This window comes from Vipera ursinii (assembly GCF_947247035.1).
Source record: "Vipera ursinii genome assembly, chromosome: 3".
In the NCBI taxonomy this organism is placed as follows: Eukaryota; Metazoa; Chordata; class Lepidosauria; order Squamata; family Viperidae; genus Vipera; species Vipera ursinii.
Window position 1 is genome coordinate 107,830,651 of NC_139516.1, and position 17,764 is coordinate 107,848,414.

General features: G+C 39.2%; 1 protein-coding gene across 1 annotated transcript in view; it reads right to left on the reverse strand.

Moving 5' to 3' along the window:
• The window catches only part of CACNA1E (calcium voltage-gated channel subunit alpha1 E), a gene marked incomplete at its 3' end in the record, with an annotated part of 392,449 nt that overhangs the window by 214,325 nt on the left and 160,360 nt on the right, over positions 1-17,764 (reverse strand). Inside the window, exons 5-7 of the mRNA XM_083358506.1 lie at positions 14,993-15,096; positions 12,656-12,808; positions 8,976-9,157 (exon numbers count right to left, since the gene is read on the reverse strand). Coding sequence (XP_083214632.1) covers positions 8,976-9,157; positions 12,656-12,808; positions 14,993-15,096 — 439 coding nt within the window. The remainder of the gene's footprint in view (positions 1-8,975; positions 9,158-12,655; positions 12,809-14,992; positions 15,097-17,764) is intronic.

Genomic DNA, 17,764 nt, shown 5'->3' on the forward strand with positions numbered 1-17,764 from the left:
ACGCCAATTCACCATCTTTACAGATCACAAGCCTCTGTTAGGAATTTTTACATGCAATAAACAAACGCCCCAAATTTTGTCTCCCCGCATCCTCAGATGGTCTACCTTTTTGTCTGCTTATTCCTTCACACTAGTACACAAGCCAGGAAAAAGCATGGGTCACGCAGACGGGCTAAGCAGGCTTCCCCTGCCCGAAATAGACCCCGACCCTGCCCCATGTGGCTGGTTGTTACCCCTGCCAACTTGTCAGAGCCGCCCAACCCCAGGCTCCTGTACACAGGTGGGAAACAACAAAAAAACCCTGGTCCCGCGTCCACTTAGATTTTGCAGGTCCCTTCCAGGGACAAATGTTCTTAATCGTGGTAGATAGTTATTCCAAGTGGTTGGAGGTGGCTCCGGTCACAAGCACGACCTCTGCAGCCACAATACAAGTGTTAAGGGGTTTGTTTGCCACACATGGACTCCCAGATGTGTTAGTCTCCGATAACGGCCCCCAATTTACTTCCCACGAATTCCAGAGTTTCACAACGGTGAACTCTATTAGACACACCACTACGGCTCCATTTCATCCCTCGATGAACGGCTTGGCTGAGGTGATGGTAAAGTCAACCAAAGAGGCACTGCGGAAAATCATCACCGGCAATTGGCACCGCAGACTTGCACAATTCCTGCTAGCGCAACATACCACCCCCTGCACAACCACCGGAAAGTCCCCAGCTGAACTCCGCTGGGGCAAATGACTTACGACCAGACTTGATCGATTACACCCAGATAGAACCCCCGCGAACCCAGAAATACCCATCCGGCACAGAACTCTCAATGCCGGCCAAGCCGTCTGGGCTAGAAACTACGGGGGTGGGAATAAGTGGATACAAGGGGTTATCCTAGAACAAACTGGACCCTTGTCATACATCATTGATGCTGGAAACAACAACCACCTCCGTAGACACATCAATCAGTTACGACAGCGCAGCCCGCAAAACATGGGGGGAAGGGGGAGCAACGAAATTCCATCACACCGAACCCCCCCCCCGAGCAAATGCCATCACACCAAAACCCTGAGCATAATGACTTTCCCCCACAGCACGCGTCCAACGAAAAGGACCCGGAAACCGAGGAGCCAAACCTCCTGCCCCCCGAGCCAGACTCTAACACTGACACAACACTGACCGAACCAAGGGATGAAGATCGGACGGAAGAAACACCCCCCCGATTCCCCCGAAGGAAATCCCCCGCCTACCTAAAAGACTTTGAATGGGGAACACCACGAAGGAACAACCAGGGAAACCTTCAAACCAATCAGAGGGAGGGGTAAGGGGTGTTATGTATTTACATGTTATTATTGTACACACAAGTTATGAATATGAGTTCAACGGGGCTGAGGTAAAAGCCGCGGCAGCTTTTGACAGCTGTCAAAAGCTGCCGGAGGACAACTATGCAAGTGCGAGCCGGCTGACAGCTTTCGGCTGTCAAAGTCGCCGGCTACCGCGCACGCGCCACCAGTTTGACAGCTCCGAGCTGTCAAACCGGCCAGACACTGATTGGCTGAAACAAAACAAGCGGGAAACCGGCACAGCCCCGATTGGTTAAATATCTGACAGCTGTAGTATAAATAGAAGCTCTGTTTACTTGTTCCTTGCCTGGTTCCAGAATAAAGTTAGTTCTGTTTAAGCCTGCTGTCCTGCCTGCTCCTTAAAGCACTTATGAATACTGTATATCTATGGAGATTCTCAGTCATCCAGGTCATGGTTGTCCCAGAGGTGCTTTTTCAAGAGGCAACTGGACTTTCTTGTGCCTCTTGAAAAAAAGTCCAGGCCTCTTGAAAAAGCACTTTTGGGACATCCTGATGTATGCTAGTATGAAAAATTCAGTCCCAGGGTGCTCATGAACCTTTGGGGTTGTTCCATTGGAAGCCACACCTGAAAAATATTCTGGAGGAGGTTATAATGTAGTCTGAGAAAATCCTCTTTCAATCCAGTTGTTTTTGACAACTTTTGCTTAGCTTCCAGCCTTCTTGCAAAGTTGATTGAAAAGTTATTGGAAAATCAACTATGGAAGATCCTAAATACTGTAAAATCTATTATCTGGATCTTTTTAAGGGAAGATACACTGAATGGCATTGATTGCTTAGGTTGATCATCTTCACTGGGACCTAGATGGGGGAAGAGCCTTGGTGGAGAAGTGGGCTAATGCCTCCTTAAGTAACACCAGCTGCCTGCAATTAGTGCAGGTTCGCATCCCACCAGGCTCAAGGTTGACTCAGCCTTCCATCCTTCCGAGGTAGGTAAATGAGGAACCAGATTGTTGGGACCAATAAGCTGACTTTGTAATAATGCCACTGGGGTGTGTGTGAAAGCCCTAATAAGCAGGCATATACATAGAATGAAGGCTACTGCTAAGCTTGTAAGCCGCCCTGAGTCTTCGGAGCAGGGCGGGATATAAATAATTAATAATAATAATAATAATAATAATAATAATAATAATAATAATAATAATAATTTAATTAATTAATTAATTAATTAAATTTATATACCGCCCTTCTCCCGAGGGACTCAGGGCAGTGAACAGGGCACATATAAATAGCAAATACAAAAATTAAAAAGAGAATTAAATAATTGCCCAGTAAAACAATACAGTATAAAAACCCATTAAGAACCCTAAAATCCCCCCATCAGGCCAGGCCAGCTTGTTCGAATAAGTGGGTCTTCAGACCGCGTCGGAAGGAGTGAAGGTCCGGTGCCATCCGGAGCTCAACCGGCAGCTGGTTCCATAAAGCCGGAGCGCCCACAGAGAAGGCCCTCCCCCTGGGGGCCACCAGCCGACATTCTCTGACTGGAGGCACCCTGAGGAGGCCCTCTCTGTGGGAACGCACAGGAATAATAAATAATAATAAATGGAATAATAAAAAAGAAGTGCATCTCATTGTCCTATTTGTCTTTCAGCAGCATTTTATAACATTACATATGGTTTTCTTCTAGATCAGGGGTGTCAAACTCGCAACGTCACGTGATGTATTGCGACGTATCGTGACTTTTTTCCCATTGCCGGCACTGGGGTGGGTGTGGTTTTGGCATGACACATCCGGCCCATGGGCTGGCAGTTTGACACCCCTGTTCTAGATTGTCCACAAGGGTTGGGAGGCAGAGGTATTATTTTATGGTGGTTTAACTACTAGTTGGTGAATGGGGAAGACACCACTTGGAATCTCCAATGTGGGCTATCTCGGTGTTAAGCATCTTCCTCCAGGAAATTTAACATCCATGTGAAATAAATTGGGAGGTCATTTGGCAGTTCAGAGTGATGTGTCATTAATATACTGATGACTCTCACTTACACATCACTCCTCCAATTCCAGCTGAAAGTGCCATTCAACTCTTGAACCAGTCCCTGGAGGCTGTGAGGTTTTGGATAGGTGAAACAAATTCAGAGTAAATCCTTCAAAAGACCATCTTCAATACAAGTTGTCTTTTTCTACTAACTGCCTCATTAGGCAACCATTTGCAAATATGGCAGTAATAAATGGTAGTAAATGGTATTTAAAAATCATTTTTTGACCAATGCATGCACTTACTGCCAAATTTCTGCAACTGACAACACATGCTAGAATGAAAATGCTTGTGTTGCTGCACAAATAGATCTTTATCTAACTGAGGTAACAGTAATTAGCATCTCTCTCTCTCTCTCTCTCTCTCTCTCTCTCTCTCTCTCTCTCTCTCTCTCTCTCTCTCTCTCTCTCTCTCTCTCTCTCTCCTACAAGTTTGCTTTAACTGAGGCAGATGAACAAGGACTATCTGTAGATATCAGGGCAGTCTGGAACACCCAAAGGAGTTGATTCATAAATTACAAGTTCTCCCAACTCTCAGCTCTTACTAATGTGGAAGTTATAGCCAGGAAATCTTTATCTGTCCTTGGATAGTGTACCAGTTATAATCCATGCATTCTATAAGGGGTTACCTTTGGAGAAAATCTGGAGGCTGCATTTGTAGAAAATGTGATGTATAACTCTACTGAGCTACACTAGCACCCATTTTGAAGTCACATTATAAATTGCCAAAAGCTGCCTGGACACAATTCAAACTCCTGGTTATCACCTTTATGAAGCTTTCTGCAGCACCAGGAGACATTAGGCAACTGAATCTACCCATTTGATCTGGTCACCAGGAGAGGGACTATGGCAGGTCACCATCTATGGCTGGTTCATAGGGTATAAGCCAGCAATAGGCTTGCCACTGTGATGGAATGTCCACCAGACCTTTCAAATGTGGGAAAGGGAATAGGATTATTGCAGAAAAACTTTCTTAGACCAAGAGGGGGAAAAGTGTAAGAAAGACTCACCTTATCTCTCCCGAACCCCACCTTACATTTTCTAAATATAAAATGATTTGGAGAATTGCTTTGGCAGGCTTTTAAGATTCTGTTAAGTTACTCAGTTAGCAATAAAGACATTCTAGAAATCCAAGTTTTTTCTTGTTTCATGAGTGTGCTACCACCAAAGTGCTTAGGTAGCAGCAATACCCATTTTATGAAATACTCTCTCCCTATATGGCCCCCACCCTCTGGTATTTTGAAAACTAGCCATAAAGTGTTGTTTGGTCTTTAGATTGATTTAATAGGTCCCACTAGGGACTACTAGCACTGGAAGTAGACAGGCTAATATATCTTTTTTTTATTTACGATTCTTTACTTGCATAGAATTTCTACATGTAGCAGAAATTGTGTCTCCTACTTTAGAGTGAAGTGATGCATTCAATTTCAACAAATCAATCACACCTCAATCTCCTGCCCAAGTAAGACTCCAGTCGATTGCAAATCCTTTGAGAAGAAGCAGTGCTTGAAAGCACAAATGTTGAATACATGTTACATTAGATAACCCATGACTCGTTGAGTCATTCTTTCAGAGATATTCTATTATCAGATTCCTCAATATCTTTAACAGTGACCAACTTCTAATGCACTGCCTTCACTAGAAAAGTTTTGATTATCTGCTTTGAAAAATAGCTCATGTTGAATTGTATAGCAGCACAGGAGTGTTTTGTGCTCTTTGTAATCGTAAACTGTTTTATGATAAGGTTTATAAAATTTGCCAAACTTCAGTTCAATGGGAGTCAATTTTATATGCATTCTGTAAATTAGCACATTTGAGGTACCTTGGCTCAAAAATTGTTGCCCTGTGATTCACCATTTCACCCCAGTTAAAGTTTATAGGAATGACAGTTTTAATAGCATATACAGTAGATAGATCAATTCAATGCAATTACAAATGATGAATTGAACAGGGCAAAGAGAAATCAGGGAAAACTATGGGTTTGCCTGAAATGTGAATAAATTCATTGCATGTATCATTTTAATCCTTCCAGAAATCACTCCTCCTCCCAGTTTTTCAAAACCATAATATTTTTTCCACTTTAACCAAAATGCCCATCAAGTACATTTAAGGTCAATGTAAAACACGTTAAGAGTTTCTGCAAAAAGAAAATACAATTTTTGCAGTTTTTCTTAAAGTCAAAGTAACTGACAGTCTAGCTGAGAATTTCCATCTGATGAATAGAGGCAGTTTGAGTTTCTTCCCCAGTTGGATGACTTACTGTATGTAATTATATGTTTTGTATCTATTTCGTCTAGAGCAGAGTTAACAAGTCATAAATGGATGAGTAATTATTAATGGGAATTATAAGCAAAGATAGAAAAGTCAAATAATGAATGTGAAAAGAGGACATTATATTCCATTTACAGTTATTTTACATTTATATACAAAAAAAAACCACTCTGGTAAAAATGTAAAGTATAAAAATAACACTGAGATGAATTATTTTAGAAAAATATTACTTTCTTCCTCTAGTCATCCAAACTACCCACTCTATGCAGTTCTAAACAGAAATAGCATTACTTGGAATATGTCAAAGCAGAAATGGTATTGCTCCAGTCTCAAAATAGCCCCATTCAATATACAGTACACATACGGTACAATGTTTGAGTTTTGGCAATGAAAATTTTACCTGCAAATCTCAGTTTTCAAAATATGGAGTTACTGCATTTACTGGAAAGAAAGATGAAGTTTCTCTCTAAGGAAATTACTTATGAATGTAGGGAATAATCCTCCTAATGGGCAGGAGATGAGAAATGGAAGAAAAAAGAGGACCTCGCTGCTTCCTCTTTTCACTCCCCCATCAAAAGATTATCCATGGAAACCTTCTATACAAATGAGGACTTTGGAAAATCAGGATGCACCATCAGTGGAAAACTTTCACAAACAAAAATTCATTTCATTCATTAATTCCATAGACAAAGTATCAAGTAGAATGGAAAGAGAGTGAAACTAGTCCGTCTATAGGGACTGATTAAGGACTGATTCTTCCTGCCATAGAGAGAAACTGGATACAGGTAGTCCTCATTTACCAACCACAATAGGGACTTGCAATTTGGTTGTTAAATGAAGCAGCTGCTAAGTGAAATCATGCCAATCTGTCAAGCATGGAAATCAGGAAACCTAGGCAGTTCAAATGATCATAAGGATTTATTGTAAGCTTAAGTTCTCTACAAGAATTGAACTACTAATGGACAAAGCAAAGTGGTAGTAAATAAGTTAATAGAATTCAAGGTGGGCTGGACTTAGATCTCTTGTGGAAGCAAAAGGATTCAAGAATGATGACATGTTTGACTCCTCCCTCAGGCTTAGTCTGGTCAATGACACTATTCTTGTAATCTTACTTCAGCTTTCTTTTATTTTACAGACCTGCAGAAGTTATTAATGTGAGGATCAGTAGCAAAGTTAGTTTTTTCATTAGCGTCATAACTGCAAACATTGTCTGTATAAGGAAATCACTAAATGAGGACTTTCTATACACAAAGGAATTCTTCTCCAGTTTCATCTCTAGTTTACATGAGCTAATAGGTCCATTCCTGGCATAACAGAAATGTATTTATCTGGGAATTAAACTCATGGAATAGCAATAGTAATAGTACTTAGCAATAGCACTCTCTAATTTTTGGTCCCCAATAATCTGGATCCCCATTTTACTGACCTCAGAAGGATGGAAGGCTGAGTCACAATCGAACTCCTGGCAGGTGGCAGAATTAGCCTGCAATAGTACATTCTAGCCACTGTGCCACCATGGCTCTTAATGCAATGTTTCTGCTGTTTCTATATTTCTTTGTATGTTATCATTCCTATATCAGTCTTCCAAAACTTCTGGTATCTATTATATGGTCACAAAGAGCTAGAGTTTCTGTATCTTTTTGCTGCTGTCCACTTTTGTAGCTTTATTTATTTATTTAACAAATTTATTTGGCTCTCCATCTACTAGAAGGAACTCTGGGTGGCAAACAAAACTAAAAACAGCACACAGTAATTAAATATTACTTAAGTTAAAAAATAATATTGACGGTCCAAATAAATTCACTGCATTATGACAGCTCCATGAACCTCCTGGTCCAGCTCCTGAGGGAGAAGCCAGTCAGCCACCCTAGTTGACATATTAGAGAAGATGCAGTGTACAGAGTTTGTGTTCATAATCCTTTTTCTGCCCAAGTACTGTTCTAAGGAAAAAGTCTTAAAATCAAATAAATAAAGCATAATAAACATATTTTAACATCATTTTACTTCTAGTCTCAAACCTGAAAGCAGCATGTCAGAGTGCAATCTCTCTGTCTCTCACATGCAGACAGAACCCTAATCATTAATCTCTACAGCACGGGTATCAAACTTGCCGCCTCACGTGATGTAGCGACTTTTTTTGCATTGCCGGAGCTGGGTTGGGTACAGCCTCCGAATGATGCAACCAGCCTGTGGGCTGGCAGTTTGACACTCCTGCTCTACAATAATTCTGCCAAATTGCCAAGGACTGATATTTGTAGCTATATGCACAGGTAGCAAGAACCAAGAATCGAGAGTTTTGTTTCCCAGTTAAAAAACGGGGAATGTATTAATCCAGGACTTGATAATCCAGGATCCTCTCCAACAGGGAGAGGATCGCCACTATGCCTGAAGTTTAACACCATCATTCAAAGCGATATTCTTCTCACTGCCTACCTCACTCATGGGCGTCTGCCAGGCCTTTAAGCACAGTTACACGATCAAATTCCTATAGGAGTTATGTCAAGTACTTATAATGCAATTATTCTGCTTCAATACACAGAGTAGTGCAGTTCATGACAAGGAAGGGGAGGAGGCAATGGGAAAGGACAAGAAAAATTTGATGGAGAATGCTGCAAAGCCTTCATTTAGATAATTACCAACTCTGCTTGCCTGCAACAGATTTACTCTGTCAGAAGCTTAATTTCTGTTATAAACTTATATGCCTTGTGAGTTCCTGCTTGACCAATATTTTGACAGCAGCTGTACAGGTTTCTAGAGCATGCCATATAGCAAAGGTGGAAAAAGAAAGAAAAAAAATATCTACTCAAGTTCAGGTATTAAAACTGATTCTTTCAGATTAATGATTAGAAACAACAGTGATAGTCCTGAAAGAAGTGGTAAGGACTCTTTGCAGCAGCTGAAAAGGAGTGAAAATTATACAGTAACTTTTCAATAGAATTGATATCATGATACAATACCACAAAATGGTACCTTGATATGCAGGGTGGGATTTTATTATTCTGTAAGTGGATGCTGGCAGACAAATGATTTGCCAAGATCTGTGGCTTAGATGGATCAGACCATAATGGTCAATAGCTTTTGTCTGGAAATTAGTAGGATAAGATTTATACAAGTATATCGCAAACAATAAATGTTATTTGAACTGATAACATTTGGAAATTGGATGACAATCTGGTGTTACTGTATCAAAAGTTATGGTTAAAAGGAGAAGTGTTGTTTTTTAAAATAATGCATGAGAATCTAAGAATTCAAACATAGTGCTCATATGAGATACAGTGAGAAATGAAATGAAATGATTAGTCAATTGTAACCAATCAGAAACAATACCCAATGAAGTAATTGTGCACCAGTCCTCTATTTCCTCACTTGTCTTACTCACATTGTACAGCACTGTAGTCCATCCTTCCATGGTAATGCACTGGAAGACAGTCAACACAGCAAAGAGGATGTTGTCAAACTGAGTTATCCCATCATTGGGACCAATCCAGTCTCTGCATTCATAACCTGCAGGGCATCCCTGCACCCCGCAGGGATGTGGTGGGTCCAGCTCTTGTAATTCACCTGCAGTCAGACAGAGGTGAAATCGTTTTTAAGATACATATATGTAAAAGAGCAATGTCGACCAAGAAAGTTACAATAAAACAGGAGGCTTCTATATGTATTTATTTTATTTATATCTTGCCTTTTCCTTGAAAAGCACAAGGTGAAGAACATAAAGATTTCCCCTACCCCCAAATTACCAGCATAAAAACATTGTGAAGTGGGCTGGCTTGAGAAAGAACAATTGGCCCCAATTATCCAGCTACCTGGTCCAAGTCTAGCATTGCAATCTTTGCATGACACTGAATATCTATAGTTCCTCTCTTCCAGGAAAGTTTGGGTTCCTTGCATGGTGATCAGCTAGGTCAGTATCAAAGGTGTTCACACTGCCAAGATCCAAGGAACTGCTGATCTTTGGCATTCTTAACTCTTAGCTTCCTGCTTACCATTATGATCATGAAATGGTAGAAGCAGTAATATGATCTTTCCACCTGACCATTGTACTGAACCTTTCTTCTTAGTTAGTATTGATGGCTATCAGGAAGAATAATGGCCCTAAAGGAGAGCATATATAAGCATGTTCTGCTTCTGGTCACTACTTTTGGACATTGCTTATTCCTAAGGTAAGTAAGTAGCAAATGCACACACCCCTCCAGTTCTGCTGTGCTGCCTCCTCGTGGGTTTCTTAGATGAGTGAAGAACATTGGAAGTGTATGCCAAGACTGCATATTCCCAGCAGGGTCACCCAAGGCATGAAGGTTATCCCAACTGTCCAAGCAGGCAGCTATAATGGGCAGCAAAGATAAAGAAAGATGCCAGAGACAGATGCCAACTTTAGTGGCAATGGTAAAGGCATCAGTGTACATTGCATGGGACAAGGCAATGATAAACCACTCCTGCATTTTACCAAGAAAACCAAGTGAATAGAAAATATATAAAATGATTGGCAATATAGTGCTGGATGATGGGCCCCTCAGTTTGGATGCTACTACTGAGAAACAACATGCTATTTGCTCATTGATAGAGAACCAGAAGAAACATGGAATGAACCTAAAAAGTTCTTAAAGTTGAATGTGAAAAGAGATGTCAACATCCAAGGTACCTTAGAAAATACTTCTTATTTACAAGACCTTCTAGTACTAGAAAATGGAACTGGATCAGCACTGAACAACCAGCAGCAAGATAGCTGGACTATGATATAGTGACAGTGAGCACACCACTGAGATACTTCAAAGAATAGTTTAGGTACGGGTCCTCATGAAGAAGTTCTATCTAAGTAGTCACCTCTGAAAATGACTTCATGGCACACAATCCATGATCAAGGAATAACAAAGATGTTCTCCCTTATCTTCACAGTAGCCTCATCATTCAATGTTAAGATGCCTTATCAGGTCATATTTATTTATTTATTTATTTATTTATTTTAATTCCATTTATATCCCGCCCTTCTCCGAAGACTCAGGGCGGCTTACAAGCTTAGCATTATGATCATGAAATGGTAGAAGTATTAATATCAAGTATTAATGAGGTCAGTGATTTATCTTAAGCTGGCTCTGAGCAACTCTGCAACAGAGGTGTATTCATAGAAGAATAAAGAATTTTTTAGCTGAAAATTTTCAGCAAATGGATTCACTGAGGTAGAAGTTTGGAAATTTTGTCCAAATATAAAGTATTGTTTTAGGGCTAAGCCCAGTCTTGATCATATATGTATGGGAGAATGAAGAAGGAGAGCATGCTCACCTGTCTTTATCATTCTAGTGAAAGAGACCCTCAAATAAATCATTCCCAAATCTTACCACTTCTATCCTTCTTGAAAAAGGCTGGAAAACATAAATCCCACAATTTGCAAGTATTTTTTTCTGCAGTCCCCAGCTTGATTGGGCTTATCTTCAAACTTGGAACTCTTTTTTTTTTTTGCTGATTTCTCCCCCTACCCCAAATCTGGTTCTGTTTTCTTCACTGTTTAGAACTGCCGGCCCGCAGGCTGGACACGTCACGATGAAACTGCGCCCACCCCATTGCCGGCAATGGGGAAAAAGCTCCGATACGTCACACGACATCATGTGATGTCGTGAGTTTGACATTAGAGAATGAATACGCTCATAGACAGTTCCCGAGCATCTCTGCATATTTTTTCCAACTTTCCACTAGATTGGGGGGGAAAGTTTTGTAAAAAATTAAAAATAGTTTAAACTGAAATAGATTTCTTTCAGAGTTGTGCATAGTATTTGTGATGATTGTGATAGTTCAGTTGATCTTAAGAAAAGTATTACAGTTCTATAGCTTTTTTTATTGCAAAAATCCAAAGAAGAGGGTATCTCTTTAGTTAGCACACTGAAACACACCATATCTCGTTCATGGAGGTTTAGCAAAACCCAGCATTAGATTTTGTTTCCAAATCTAGCATTTTAACTTTGGCCATAAGGAATGGCATCCATTTTTAAAAAATGGGGGAAAATATAGATCTCTCCCAATACAAACATCTTTCTTGGTGCTGACTACCTGATAATTCACAAAATTACTCAGGGTTAAAATAAACAAATGAGATAAATAAAAATTTAAATTAAATTAAGGAAAAAAGTTGCCAGAAATATGTATATAGGGGTAGGTGGAAAGGGAATAACAAATAGGAAAAAGTGATACAGATTTATGCTCTGTCTTTGCAAGGGCTGTGAAGTACTCTTCAACATCTTCATAAATGACTTAGTTGAGGGAACTCAAGGGAACTCATCAAATTTGCAGATAACACCAAATTGTCAGGAGTAGCCAAGACCCTTTAAGACAAACTCAGGATCCAAAAAGATCTAGACAAACTTGAACAATGGGCCCTATTCAGCAAATTGAGTTTCAGTGTGGAGAAAAGCAAAGTCTTACATTTTGGCAGGAAAAATCAAAGGTACAAATACAGATTGGGTGAGACCTGGCTTAAAAACAGTAATTGTGAGAGGGTTTTGTCTATGAATTTGATGGAGCACTTGTAGGCTGTTTATTTGTATATTACTATACTGTACTGTACTACACTACACTGCACTACACCATACTATACTAAAAAAAATTCTGAAATTTAAAAAATATTTAAATATTAATTCTTTATTTTATTTTTTCATATGACAGTTAAAGGTTTGAGCTGCTCTTACATCTTGTGATTAGAGAAGATCTGGCCTGGGTGTGGAAAGATACTATTGCCAGGAGCAAATGAGAAGTCTAGAAAGAAAAGCAAAAAAGGACAGTTTAATCTGGATTTTATTTTTCTGCTATTTTGCCTTGTATCATCAGGAGTTAGCATGAAACACAAACGTGAACAGAAGTATTCAAGATTCATGGTTAACAGACCATGGGGAAACAACAACAAAAATCATGTTTTGTTTTCTGCTGCTTAAATTACAGTAAGTATTTTTGCCCCAGAGGACATGTTCAGACCTACAGAACAAATCTTCGTAGGGTAATTAGATCCATAGCTATATTTTAAAATTCCAGGGCTAGAATGAAATCAGAAAGGAGACAGGAAATACCTCTTACCTGAATTGTTTACATAGCAAGCCTGATGTAGTTTTCCGCTATAAAATTCCAGGCCGATAATGGCAAACATCAGGATTGCAAAAAAGAGAAGGAGACCAATCTGAAGCAGAGGCACCATTGCCTTCATGATAGATTTTAGTACAATCTGTAAACCTTGAGAAAAGGAAAAGGAGAAAAGTGCAAGTAATAAAAAGAAGCACCAATCAGCATATTATTCCTTTGGGAGAAGCAGAGAGACAAGGAAGTGTCATACTGTGAAACACGTTCAGAAAAATTGTTATGGTCTGGCAAATGCAATATTAGAATCAAGGGAAGACAAAGCTCCAGCAGGCAGGCAAATCTCGTCACTGAAGGAGAAGAAAGCAAATATTCATCTCCCAAAGGAGCAAGTTCTTTCCCATTAGAACAAACTTCCCAATTTTTCCCCCCAGAAAAAAATATTCTCTTTCATCCAAAGTTTTCTAAAGTTTAGGTTTTCTCTAATGTAAGATTGCAATATTCAATTTTTAATGATTTGTTACATTTGCCAAATTTTCTAGATCAAGCAAAAATTATTGTGATTTCCTTTCTTCAGCTTATTCTAGTTACAGCTGATCATTGTGGCATAATAATCTAATTTTAATACCAGTTTACATTTGTATCAACATAAATCTGAATGGATCAAAAATATTGTAATATGCCGATGTATATAAATGTCATTTTGAAACCTTTGTACCTACAGTACTTTTCTAAAGTTTGTAAACGTTTTTATCTCCTATTCATTCATTCATTCATTCATTCATTCATTCATTCATTCATTCATTCATTCATTCATTATCTTTTTTTCTTTCATTGTACTTGTAAAATTAATAAATGAATATAACTGAAAAGAAAAGAATCTTTCCCAAATAATTGAGAAACAAATATATCTGCATGTTGCTCTTCAAAGGGTATACAAGCCTTGGCAAATATATTTTATTTGTCACCAGTAGCTCTGGATTCAACCACAATATTGTATATTTTAAATGAACGGATGAGAATTTTGCAGCACAATGCAGAACAATTGTAAATTGCTGAGTCAGAACTGGTAACGATTGCTTCATTAGGGTGGTCTCTCACTTTTCATTCAGAAGCTCAAAGTGCTATTTTCCTATCCCCAATTAACTGTGAGCTGAGAGACAATAACTTATCCATAAATCACCCAGCAAATTTTCATGGATGAGGGTGAACTAAAACCTGTGTTTCCCCAATGCAATTCCAATACTTTAGTCCTTGTACAATATTGGTTCTCAGGAATTTCCTCTGAATCCAAAATAAAAATTCTGGCTTTTTTTCCTTAGTGCAAAGAAGTACAGGTAGTCCTCAGTTAACTATGGCAATTGCAATTGGAATTTATGTTGCTAAGCAACACGGTCAGAAAAGCGCAACATCACATGATAGTGCCACTTAGCCATGGCAGTTCTGGTTGCCATCATTAAGTGAATTCCACACCATTGTTAAGAGCACAAATAGGTGGACAAGCTTTGCGACCTCCTCCCAGCTTCATCATTGACTTCACTTGTCAGAAGCAAGTGTTGAAGGTTGCCAATGGCAATCTCATGGCTGTGTGAAAGATGCAACAGCCAGAACTTCAAGGTCCAGTATCACTCTTTCAGCACTATTGGAAATTGGAATAGTTGCTGAACAAGTGGTTACATGAGGACTACCTGCAACTGTTATCGAGTAAAACTGGAAATCTTCTCAAAGCACATAGGGCTGATTAATGGCTTATTAGCTCACCTTACTATTGGATTGCCTTAATATGTCTCCTTTTTGTCAGAGCCAGCTAAACTGTCAAAATGAATTCATTAGATTTCAGATCAATTTGGGCAGGACTGATATGACAATCTGGTAAAATCATTTGTTGTTCCAGGTAAAACTAAGCTCACCAAGTAATTATATATGTATATAGTATTCTAAACACATGAGAAATAGATGAGATACTAATTTTTAAGGCCACATCTTCTCAGCATTCTCCTTTTTCAGCATTACCTTATAAGTATATTCAGAATTAACCAAGTCAGTTTTCCCCCACCCCACTTATTTTACTGATCTAACAAAAGCCTTCCTGAATCTCAGGATTAAAGGAACTTGAAGCCTGGTATTCTGGTAGTTGAAAATATATTTTATTTAATATCAATATTTTTATTTAATGTCACTTAATTTCCTAAATGTCAGTCTAGAATTGTATACAAATGTCCGGATTCTAACAGAATACCCCTACAGGAAATAAAGATGCCCATTGGAAACACCAACACTGCTCTGCAAGGAAGGAGAACAACAGTAGGGCAAGGTGGTGGAGATAAACCAGATGCTTACTAGGAATGCCTGAGACAAGCTTCAAGGGTCTGAGCACGCGTACCGCCCGCAGAGTCCGCAGGTCCACATGGGTGTTAAAATGTGCTCCTGCTGTTGCAAGGATGCTAGAAACAAACAGGAAGAGACAAGTTACTAAACATAGCTCTTGGGTAATGCACATATGCCTGCCAGTCTCCCTCCCTCCCTGCAGGAGGAGGCGTAACACGCACCAGGCACCTGACAGCTGGAATTGGTGCACCTTACCCTATGCTGTGAGTCAACAACTATTTCTTAGCCTAATCTTAGCAGAGCAGCAATTTAAAAAAATGCACACTAGCTTTAGAACTCACATTTTCTAGTTCAGTCTGTGCCTTGTGTTAGAATTAGGAGTTGTAAATTCAATACATCAGATCCTTACCAAGATGCTTGAACAGGAAAGTCTTGGGTATTTAGCAAAATACCCAAGAAAGGCACAATTCTCAAGGCTATTGCCCCTTAACCCTAAAAAAAAGCAGCCCAATTTTGTGGAAATTAAAAAAGGGTTGAAGGGGTATTATTGCTACTGTTAGTCTCTATAATTTTAAGATACCACTTCTATCCTTTGAACACCCTCTCCCCCCAAAAGCCCCAAAGTTTGAAATGCTGGATACCTGCCAGTCTGGGGCTATAAATTAGGTACTAAACGTTCCATATTGTACATGGAACATATTCTGCAGTAATACAAGCTGATGGTCAACAAATATGTTGGAAATGCTACATATTGGCCTGAAATTCTAGGAAAGTTAGATGATGAAAGATACATCAAAGGTTGCCTTTTGAGATGCATAGTGTGTGTACAGTACTGACTTTGCTTTAGTGTGGTTTAATAATGGTTTCCATCTGTCACCTTAGGCATTTTTAATTGTGGAGAAGAAATTGATTGGATCTTTTGGAACTCAGCTGCACAACAATCCCTTTGGAGGCAATATGCAAAGTTAATCATGAGTAAGGATGGATTATATCTTAGTAAAATGACTTCAGCATCACTAATGGAGCACATAGCATATGTTCCATCTTGTCCACATTCTCTCAGTGTTCCCCCTCCCCCACTTTTCCTCCATTCGATTGTGTCTGAAGACAAGCCCCTACAGTTTTCTTGGCAAGGTTTTTCGGAAGCGGTTTGCTCTTGCCTCCTTCGTAAGACTGGGAGAAAGTGACAGGCCCAAAGTTATGCAGTGTACCTTATGCCTAAGGCAGAACTAGAACTTGGTCTCCTGGTTTTTAGCCTTAACCACTTCACCAAACTGATATATAATTGATGTTTTATATTGCTATTTCACTTCAAAAATCATGGTTCTTCCTGAATACTTTTATTACAAGTTTTCTAAATAACATTGGCTTTATGCTTTGCCAAGTACATGTTTCAAAGATGATTATTAGCTTTATTTGAGAGACACTACTAAAGGAATGTGCCTGTAACTTTTACAATAGGGATAAACTATTGAACTTTTTCATAGTATTACAGAAGTGATTATCTTGCTTAAAACACGTCCACCCCCAATTAACTTTAGAATTATTACAAATTTCATGAAATGGGATGAATGAATGAATGAATGAATTAGAAGAGATCCACAGAAAAAATGGCATAAGAAATTGAAAATTAATAAAAATGTTTTTTTTTAAAAAAATACAGTAAATGTGTTGAAATTAATGCAATTGTTTGAAATGTACATAATTACAGACAGAAAACTGAACTAAAACACAGCCAAAACATCAGTTTTGATCTTGCAGTTACAATATTATGTAATCATCCAAATATATTCATAATGTAAACAATGTGCTTTATGTCCTGCAACCATGATATACAGTAAATGGGTGTACAATATTTTGTGGTCCTATGGAAGGTTCCATTTTGACTTTGGGATGGAACATTCTGAGTATACTGCTCTAAAATAGGCCAATCTAAATACTTTTGAGATGGAGTCATTTTCAGTACATTTAAAATTTTAATTTAATTTTAATTTTAATCCCATTTATATCCCGCCCTTCTCCGAAGACTCAGGGCAGCTTACAATCTAAGAAGCACAAATCAATGTGCTTAGTAATAGCCTTCATTCTATGTATATGCCTGCTTATTAGGGCTTTCGCGCGCCCCCCAGCGGCATTATTACAAAGTCAGCTTATTGCCCCCAACAATCTGGGTCCTCATTTTACCCACCTCGGAAGGATAGAAGGCTGAGTCAACCTTGAGCCTGGTGGGACGCGAACCTGCACTAATTGCAGGCAGCTGGTGTTACTTAAGGAGGCATTAGCCCCTGCTCCACCAAGGCCCATTCTAAGGCCATTACAGTATATTGTAAATGGAATGGGAGCTCCAATTTGGCACATTTCAACCATGAAATATTTTGGATATTACATTACTGAAAAATGTGTTTCATCTGAAACACAAAAGTATAGTTTCTTCCTGGAAAATGGTACAATAATTTCAACAAGTCCAACTAAATCTGGATCCAGACTTAAATGCACCCACTAAAATAATTAAGAAAACCAAGATCATGGCATCCGGCCCTCTCAATTCCTGGCAAATAGATGGGGAAGAAATGGAGGTAGTGACAGATTTTGTTTTCCTGGGCTCCAAGATCACTTCAGATGGGGACTGTATCCAAGAAATTAAAAGACGCTTGCTCCTGGGGAGGAAAGCCATGGCAAATCTAGACAGCACACTAAAAAGCAGAGACATCACCCTGTCAACCAAAGTTCGTATAGTCAAGGCTATGGTCTTTCCAGTTGCAATGTATGGCTGTGAAAGTTGGA